This window comes from Salvelinus namaycush, chromosome 32 (genome assembly GCF_016432855.1).
Source record: "Salvelinus namaycush isolate Seneca chromosome 32, SaNama_1.0, whole genome shotgun sequence".
Taxonomy (NCBI): Eukaryota; Metazoa; Chordata; class Actinopteri; order Salmoniformes; family Salmonidae; genus Salvelinus; species Salvelinus namaycush.
In genome coordinates this window covers 31,901,593-31,911,712 of record NC_052338.1, presented here as the reverse complement: position 1 = coordinate 31,911,712, position 10,120 = coordinate 31,901,593, and the positions used below count along the sequence as shown (strand labels likewise).

Genomic DNA, 10,120 nt, shown 5'->3' with positions numbered 1-10,120 from the left:
GCCTCTGTGGGATATACTTTCAGTAAATCAGTTGCGTGGTAATGTAGCCTGGTTTTTAATGGAGTTGTAACATAGCTTGGTTTTTAATGGAGCAGCGCTGAAACCAACAGACAGATGAAATGTGGTTTTGGTTTGAGTGGCTCTCTAAATGTTGGAACATCCAACCACATCATCATGTTACTGTAGGATGTGGGAGGAGAGAAATGAGAGAGAAAGGAGAGAGAGAGAAAGGAGAGAGAAAGAGAGAGAGAAAGGAGAGAGAAAGGAGAAAGAGAGAAAGAAAAGAGAGAGAAAGAGTAAAAAGTAGAAAGAAGCAGTTTAACCATTTCCACCTTTATCTTGCAATTCTCCCCTCTCCTTCCCACTACACCTCTCCCCTCTCTCTTCCCCTCTCTCTCTCCCTCTTTCTCTTCCCCTCTCTCTCCTTCCCACTACACCTCTCCCCTCTCTCTTCCCCTCTCTCTCTCCCTCTTTCTCTTCCTCTCTCTCCTTCCCACTACACCTCTCCCCTCTCTCTTCTCCTCTCTCTCTCCCTATTTCTCTTCCTCTCTCTCCTTCCCACTACACCTCTCCCCTCTCTCTTCCCCTCTCTCTCTCCCTATTTCTCTTCCCCTCTCTCTCCTTCCCACTACACCTCTCCCCTCTCTCTTCCCCTCTTTTCCCCTCTTTCTCTCTGCCCTCTTTCTCTTCCCCTCTTTCTCTTCCCCTCTTTCTCTTCCCCTCTTTCTCTTCCACTCTCTCCCCTAGATGACTGCAGGGTTGTGTATGTGTGTTCTGCTGGTGGTCCTGTGCACTAGCTGTTCGGGACGCCCCCACTTCTCTCCCCCCCTCCAAGAGGGCAGCCCTGCCCTGCCCCCTCCCTCTGAAGGTAAGAACAGGGAGAGGTGCCACATCCGGCTGTTGAATACATTTTTATCAAGTACGTTAAAATACCTGAGCTGCTTGATTTGTCTTTCCCGGTACAAAAAAAACACTGGATACGTTTTTGTTGAAACCGGTACCTTGATGATATGAATGTTTACGCTTTTTTTTAATGGCAATCCATGGGCCCTAGAAAGACGCTATAGCAATAAAAGGTTTAATTCATGATATTATCATTATTTCTTTATGTCATTTAGTTCCATCAAAACAACCCAAGACAGTTTACAAATGCTAACAAGGTGGTTTGTATTTCCTTTCTAGGACGTCTCGAAACTAAAGCCCGCTTCCTCTCCGAGCCATGCCTCAGACATACTCACTCCTCTCCTTTGGTCAATACCAACCCATATATGGGAGAAGGCGGAGACTCCAGAGCCAAACTCAGTGAACTGTTGGCTAGACTCATCTCCTCACAGAAAGGTGAGTTTAATTTTTTTTTAATAAAAAATATTTGACCTTTTATTTAACTAGGCATGTCAGTTAAGAACAAATTCTTATCTACAATGACGACCTACCAAAAGGCAAAAGGCCTCCTGCGGGGACGGGGACTGGGATTCAAAATATAAATATTAATATCCAATTTTGTCCTATAAAAATATAGGACAAAACACACATCATGACAAGAGAGACACCACCACACTACATAAAGAGAGACCTAAGACGAGAGTGTGAGTGTGAGTGAGAGTGTGTGAGTGTGAGCGTGTGTGTGTGTAGAGAGAGATGAAAGAGCTCACATTGTTCTCTTCAAGTGAATATTTTCCGAAGTCCCTTTAGAACCTGTCTCTATTTCTCTGGTTGCTATGACAGCGAGAGTGATTTGAAGTCCCTTTAGAACCTGTCTCTATTTCTCTGGTTGCTACGACAGCGAGAGTGATTTGAAGTCCCTTTAGAACCTGTCTCTATTTCTCTGGTTGCTATGACAGCGAGAGTGATTTGAAGTCCCTTTAGAACCTGTCTCTATTTCTCTGGTTGCTATGACAGCGAGAGTGATTTGAAGTCCCTTTAGAACCTGTCTCTATTTCTCTGGTTGCTATGACAGCGAGAGTGATTTGAAGTCCCTTTAGAACCTGTCTCTATTTCTCTGGTTGCTATGACAGCGAGAGTGAGTTGAAGTCCCTTTAGAACCTGTCTCTATTTCTCTGGTTGCTATGACAGCGAGAGTGAGTTGAAGTCCCTTTAGAACCTGTTTCTATTTCTCTGGTTGCTATGACAGCGAGAGTGAGTTGAAGTCCCTTTAGAACCTGTCTCTATTTCTCTGGTTGCTATGACAGCGAGAGTGATTTGAAGTCCCTTTAGAACCTGTCTCTATTTCTCTGGTTGCTATGACAGCGAGAGTGAGTTGAAGTCCCGTTAGAACCTGTCTCTATTTCTCTGGTTGCTATGACAGCGAGAGTGAGTTGAAGTCCCTTTAGAACCTGTTTCTATTTCTCTGGTTGCTATGACAGCGAGAGTGAGTTGAAGTCCCTTTAGAACCTGTTTCTATTTCTCTGGTTGCTATGACAGCGAGAGTGAGTTGAAGTCCCTTTAGAACCTGTCTCTATTTCTCTGGTTGCTATGACAGCGAGAGTGAGTTGAAGTCCCTTTAGAACCTGTTTCTATTTCTCTGGTTGCTATGACAGCGAGAGTGAGTTGAAGTCCCTTTAGAACCTGTCTCTCTTTCTCTGGTTGCTATGACAGTGAGAGTGAGTTGTTGATCCAGATGGCTGGTGTTTGTGAAAAAAAACTGTAGTTTGTACATGTGTGAGTGTGTATATCTTTTCTGGTCTTTCCTTCTATCTTCTTAAATGTATCTGCTTTGTCAGTGATAGTATCTCTATAGACACACATACAGAGAGAACAGATAGAGAACAGACAGAGAACAGACAGAGAACAGACAGAGAAAAGATAGAGAACAGATAGAGAACAGATAGAGAACAGACAGAGAACAGATAGAGAACAGATAGAGAACAGACAGAGAACAGACAGAGAACAGATAGAGGACAGAGAACAGATAGAGAACTGACAGAGAACTGACAGAGAACAGACAGAGAACAGACAGAGAAAAGATAGAGAAAAGATAGAGAACAGATAGAGAACAGACAGAGAACAGATAGAGAACAGATTGAGAACAGACAGAGAACAGACAGAGAACAGATAGAGAACAGACAGAGAACAGATAGAGAACAGACAGAGAACAGACAGAGAACATATAGAGAACAGACAGAGAACAGACAGAGAACAGACAGAGAACAGACAGAGAACAGACAGAGAACAGATAGAGAACAGACAGAGAAAAGACAGAGAACAGATAGAGAACAGACAGAGAACAGATAGAGAACAGACAGAGAAAAGACAGAGAACATATAGAGAACATATAGAGAACAGACAGAGAACAGACAGAGAACAGATAGAGAACAGACAGAGAACAGACAGAGAACAGATAGAGAACAGATAGAGAACAGACAGAGAACAGATAGAGAACAGACAGAGAACAGACAGAGACAAGACAGACAGTAGCATGGGGCTACTGAAGACAGACTGTGCCGACAGCAAGATTAAAATGTTAACAGTTTAGAGATTATCTTATGGTGCTCTCAGATAGCATGTTCTTGAATTGGAATACAAAAAGTAGCTGGCAATAACTTTATTTTACCTTACTGAAGTTAGTATTAGAGCTGTATTCTATAAGAGGTGCCGTTACACTCGAGCTCTCGAAGATTCTAAGTGCATGTGAGATAAATATCAATGTGCTGAGTTCAAGTGTCAAACTCAACAAGCCAGAGATTCCAACTTTAATGTTTCAAAAGTTCCTGTTTACACTTTTTACCATGAAATCATAACTAGCTATACATATAGTCTGTTATTACGTACTTACGTCTACTTTGTAAATGAGACAGAAACATGGGGGGGGGGGGGGGGGGGGTGAAGGTTCAGGTAAAGAGACACAAAAGAGAGATAGATGGGCAGGAGATAAATAAGCAAGCCAGAAATAAAGAGAGAGAAATGGAGAGAAATAAAGAGGGGTCATTGAAAGAGATGGAGAGATAAAGAGGGGTCATTGAAAGAAATGGAGAGAGAGGGAGAGATAAAGACGGGTCATTGAAAGAGATGGAGAGAGAGAGGGAGAGATAAAGACGGGTCATTGAAAAAGATGGAGAGAGAGAGGGACAGAGAGATAAAGACGGGTCATTGAAAGAGATGGAGAGAGAGGGAGAGATAAAGACGGGTCATTGAAAAGAGATGGAGAGAGGGAGAGATAAAGACGGGTCATTGAAAAAGATGGAGAGAGAAGGAGAGATAAAGACGGGTCATTGAAAGAGATGGAGAGATAAAGACGGGTCATTGAAAGAGATGGAGAGATAAAGACGGGTCATTGAAAGAGATGGAGAGATAAAGACGGGTCATTGGAAAAGATGGAGAGAGAGGGAGAGATAAAGACGGGTCATTGAAAGAGATGGAGAGATAAAGACGGGTCATTGAAAGAGATGGAGAGATAAAGACGGGTCATTGAAAGAGATGGAGAGATAGAGATAAATACGGTCATTGAAAGAGATGGAGAGAGAGGGAGAGATAAAGACGGGTCATTGAAAGAGATGGAGAGAGAGGGAGAGATAAAGACGGGTCATTGAAAGAGGTCAGAAAGGCAGAACTATTGCCTTGCTCCACCTCATAGACTATCGATCCCCCCCTGGACACTTTTTTGTAAAAAGAATGAATATGATTATTTTTTTTTTTTTTTTCGAAGAACCGAGGGGCATTAGCAATACAACATGGTAGCAGGCACAAACATGGTACAACAATTATTGGGCACAGACACAAAGCACAAAGGGCAAGAAGGTAGAGACAACAATACATCACGCCAAAGCTGCCACAACTGCCAGTAGAGGTTCCATGATTGTGGATTTGAATGAAGATATTGAGGTAAAACTGTCCAGTTTGAGTGTTTTTGCAGTTCGTTCCAGTCGCGAGCTGCACGCGAAACTGGAAAAGAGGAGAACGGACCCAGGGATGTGTGAGCTTTTGGGGACTTTAACAGAAATGTGACTGGCAGAAACGGGTGTTTGTATGTGGAGGATGAGGCTTGCAGTAGACTACTCAGATAGGTGGGAGGAGTGAGTCTGAGAGTGTTTTATAAATATAAGCATCAACCAGTGGTACTTGCGTCGGGTTTACAGAGATGGACAGTTTACAGAGGGATTTATCGAGTGTGGTGATGTGTCCATAAGGAGCATTGGGGGCAAAATTGTGGCCGCTATGGTTAAAGAACATCTAGCCACTTGAGAGCACCCTTACCTGCTGATCTATAAATGATGTCTCTGTAATCTAGCATGGGAAGGATGGTCATCTGAATCAGGGATAGTTTGGCAGCTGGGGTGAAAGAGGAGCGATTAGATTTAACTTTAGCCTGTAGCTTTGGAATGTGCTGAGAGAAGGACAGTGTACCATCTAGCCATACTCCCAAGTATTTGTATGAGGTGACTACCTCAAGCTCTAAACCCTCAGAGGTAGTAATCACACCTGTGGGGAGAGGGGCATTCTTCTTACCAAACCACAGACCCTTTTTTTTGGAGGTGTTCAGAACAGGTTAAGGGTAGAGAAAGCTTGTGGACACTAAGAAAGCCTTTATGTGTAGAGCATTTAAACACATTAATACGGGGACAGGGGCCAGCTGAGTACAAGAGATTTCATCTGTATATAAATGGATGAGAGAGCTTCCTACTGCCTGAGCTATGTTGTTGATGTAAATTGAGAAGAGCGTCGGGCCTAGGATTGAGCCTTGGGGTACTCCCTTGGTGAGTACATGGCAGTCTTTGAGAGAGGTAGTTTGCAAACCAGGCCAAAGACCCCTCAGAGACACCAATACTCCTCAGCAGGCCCACAAGAATGGAATGGTCGACCGTATCAAACGCTTTGGCCAAGTCAATAAAAATAGCAGCACAACATTGCCTTAAGAACACGGGCAATGGTGGGACATCCATTGAGGACCTTTAAGGTTGCAGGGACACATCCATAACTGATTGAAAACAGATTGCATTACCAGAGAGAATACTATAGACATCAGAAAGCCAGTCAGTTCATTATTGACGTTTTCCCACCACTTTTGAGAAACAGGCAAAGAGAAATCGGCACATATAACAGTTAGGATCAGCTTGATCTCCCCCTTTAAATAAAGACGAACCAGTGGCCTGCCTCCAAGCAATGGGAAAAACCTCCCCAGAAAGGAGCGAAAGGTTAAAAAGGTGGGAGATAGGCTTGGACGATGAAGGGGCAGCATCCTTAAAGACGAAAAGGGTCTAAAACAAGGGCCTGGCCAACCCCTGTTACTGAAGAGCTACCGTCCTGTAGGTTTTCGGCTCAACTCCAATCACCGCACCAGATTCTTAGTAATGTGGTGATAAACTGGAATCAGGTATTACTAACGGGGTCTGGACTCAAACCTTCAGGAGGCTAGCTCTCCAGGAACAGGGTTGGACTGAAAACCTTCAGGAGGGTAGCTCTCCAGGAACAGGGTTGGGGCAGCTCTGGTCTAAACCATCTGACCCAGATGGGGATTTTTGGGGTCAAATTTAAGGAGCTCCTTTAGCAAATGCAATTCTTTAGGTGGAGTAACTCTGCAAGATCACGGTCAAACCAGGGGCTGAACCTGTTTTTCATTCTAATTTTCTTTATGGGGGCGGTGTTTGTTAACAATACCACTGAAAATATCAAAAAAGAAGGTCAAACGTCTTCGACAGAGGGGACCAAGCTGATTCTATACCATTTTACAGAGGCCAGTTCATGAAGGAAGACTTCTCATTAAAGTTGTTTAGCACAACGTCTATGACAAATCACGGGACAGGTTGTTTCACTGAGCAGCCCATTACGAAACCAAAGGCTGTAAAAACAGTGCATCATAAGGTCATACAGAAAACACCAGAATGAACTATCAAAGATATTTGGTGAGGATAACATCGAGGGGAGAGTAGTTCTTTTCTGGGTGTTTCGAGTCATACCTTGTGGATTGTAATAATCTGAGAAAGTCTTAAGGAGTCAATTACATTTAGGACTTGGTCAGGTGGTTTTAAGCATTCCCAGTTTAGGATACCTAGCAGGGGACAAATTCTGACTTGGTAAGGGCCAGGAGAGAGCTTAACCTGTTTGGGTGCAGGGGCAGTATGGTAGCCAGATAAAAGGTGCCCATTTCAAACGGCATCAACTCAACTTCTTGTAGTACAATATGCATATTATTATTATATTGGATAGGAAAGAAACACTCTCTAGTTTCTAAAAACCTTTGAATTATATCTGTGAGTAAAACAGAAACTCATTTGGCACAACACTTCCTGACCAGGAAGTGGAAAATCTGAAATCGATCTCTCTTTCTAGGTCCTGCCTATAAAGGGAATGATACCTATTAGTATACATGCACGTCATACACCTTCCCCTGGATGTTCAAAGATGAACGTGAGAGAAGAAATCGGGAGTGTTTATCTGGTCTTGAGGAGGAATACATCCTATTGGAATGACGTGTCACCCATTTCCTTTTTCAGGAAGGCGCGAGGTTGGGACCTGAAATTGCCTTCTGAAAAAGCTTTCGTTATAGGCGAACATACTATCTCCGGCTTTGATTATTTATTTGATACCTGTGACAATATCATCGTATATCATTGTGGTCCCGTGTGGCTCAGTTGGTAGAGCATGGCGCTTGCAACGCCAGGGTTGTGGGTTCATTTCCCACGGGGGGACCAGGATGAATATGTATGAACTTTCCAAATGAAAGTCGCTCTGGATAAGAGCGTTTGCTAAATGTAAGTATGTTTTTTCAATATAGTTTTATTAGATTTTTGAAATTTATTCGGGACGTTAGGCGTGTTGCGTTGTGTGCCTTTGTTCAGAAAGGAGAGCTTCGCGGCCACTTGGCTAGTGCAGCTGCTAATTCAAGAGGGGAAATAGGGAACTGTTTAAATCCAAACAACGATGCTCTTGCAAAGGACACTTGTACAACATTTGATGAAGATCAGCAAAGAGGTAGGACCCCATTTTATGAGTTATTTATATAGCTGTCGAACTGTGTTACTATTAGTTTTGCGCCCAGGTTGTGGGCACTCGGTCGACATAACGTAAGCCTTATGTGGTTAATGAAGTTATTTTTGAATGCTAACCACGGCGAATTGCATTAAGAACTAGTGTATCTATCATTTCCTATACAAAGATTATTTTTAGTTATGTTATATGAATAGCTATTGGTCAGAATACTGTGTGTCAGAGAAAAAGTGTCAGAAAAAAATGGAGACTTTGGTGGGGAAAAGTAGCTACGTGTAGCACAATGTATAACCACTGATTCAGCTCTAAAATATGCCACATTTTCGAAAACAAAACATTAAGTGTATGTATAAACCTGGTTATAGGACGTCATCTGAGGAAGAATATCAGGTTAGTCAAAAATTATGATATCTTTGTTACGATCGCTAACTTGTTGCTGAGGAAATGTGCTGTTTTGGCTATTGTGTAAAGAATAATAAGGCTTTATTGTGGTTTCGCTGTTAAAAACAGCTTAATAAATCGAAAATATTGGCTGGAATCACAAGAGCCTGTCTTCATTGTGTACATATGTATTTTTCAGAATGTTTATGATGAGTATTAGGTATTGGGTGGGTTGTCTGTAATATTCTGTCTGCTTTCGGTGCAATTTGATTTAGCTGCAATGAAACCTATGATTTATACCTGAAATATGCATATTTCTCGAACAAAACATAGATTTATTGAATAACAGTGTATAAGACTGTCATCTGATGAAGTTGTTTGTTGGTTAGTTTGTGTGGTTCTTGGTTAGTTAGGTTGGCTTGTGCATGCTACCTGTGCTGTGAAAATGTCTGTCCTTTTTTGTATTTGGTGGTGAGCTAACCTAAATATACGTGGTGTTTTCGCTGTAAAAACATTTAAAAATCGGACATGTTGGCTGGATTCACAAGATGGTTACCTTTCATATGCTGTATGTGACTTGTTAATGTGTGAAGTTAATATTTCTAAAAAATATATTTTGAATTTCGCGCCCTGCACTTGAAGTGGCTGTTGTCATATTGTGGGCGGCCTCGGGCTTGCAGCCAGAAGAAGTTAAGGCAGGTAGAGTACAGGCCGGTGCTGATGGAGGACGATAGCAACCAGCAACAGTCAACAAAGAGCTATTTGAAAGATTAATTCATAAAACAAGCAAATCAATTTTGGGGGGGGACAGAGTTGTTGGAGACAACCAAGCACTGAAGGTGATCCTTGGTAAAGATTGCTACTCCCCCACCTTTGGAAGATCTGTATTGACGAAAAAGGTTATAACTAGAAAGGTTAACATTAGTATTCAAAACACTCTTTCTTAACCACATCTCAGTAATAACCAACACATCTGGATTGGAGCTGTGAACCTACACTTTCGAATGATCCATTTTAGGCAATAAGTTCTAGTGTTACCGTGCAGAAAACCCAGGTTTTTACGAGAGCAGAAATCAGTGAAGCAGATATCAGAGCACAAGTCAGAATTGGGGCTAGCAACAGTAGATGGGCCAGGGTGTACATGAAATTTCCAGATATAATCAGCAGTAATACCAATCAAGGCACAGCAGAGGACAGGGAGAGCTCTGCAGTGCTGATTTATGACATCTGAATGTGCATCAGATGGCAAACAGATTCATATTGTACAGCAACTTATCACGGTAACTGAATACAAAGCCGGCGAGAGGTGGTTAGAATAGGATGGGAGGCCAAAAGTCTGTGTAACCATTAGAGAGTCAGAGTCCTGAGTGTGGGAACAAACATAGTATGCCCCACGGATAGGTAAAGAAAGTTCGTAGTCAACAAAGCATGCAGGAGTCATGAGGCAAATAGCAAAATAGCAAAATGTGCAAGAAAAAAATAAATATATAACGAGTAGGGGCTAGCCATTGTAAGTTCAGAGTCACACACCCCAACAGTGCCTGTGTGCTGGAGGTGAGCGAAAGCTCGGGAGAGAGGGGGGAGTGTGGCAGGGGTACCTGTACCAGACAGGGGGAGACAGGCCAGGGCAGACGGTGAAAGGATCGCCAGGTGGAATCCAAGCAGCCGTGCAACAGGCAGCGGGAGAAGGTGTTACACCCACTTGGGAGAAGCGTTAATTTCTGGAAGCAGATTTCTTAGGAAAATGCCAGTGGATGGTCTCTGAACAGCAGGAGGGTCTTCAAAGGGGGCTTCAAAGACTCCTGCCACTTGTTGGGCC

The 10,120-nt window shown here is 42.8% G+C and overlaps 1 protein-coding gene across 1 annotated transcript; it reads left to right on the top strand.

Moving 5' to 3' along the window:
- The first annotated feature begins 747 nt into the window (after positions 1-747).
- LOC120027094 (cholecystokinin-like) lies at positions 748-7,003 on the top strand. The gene is made up of 3 exons (XM_038971932.1): positions 748-868; positions 1,183-1,338; positions 6,978-7,003. Exons 1-3 carry the CDS (start codon positions 748-750, stop codon positions 7,001-7,003), a joined length of 303 nt encoding a protein of 100 aa, XP_038827860.1.
- The last annotated feature ends 3,117 nt before the right edge of the window (positions 7,004-10,120 follow it).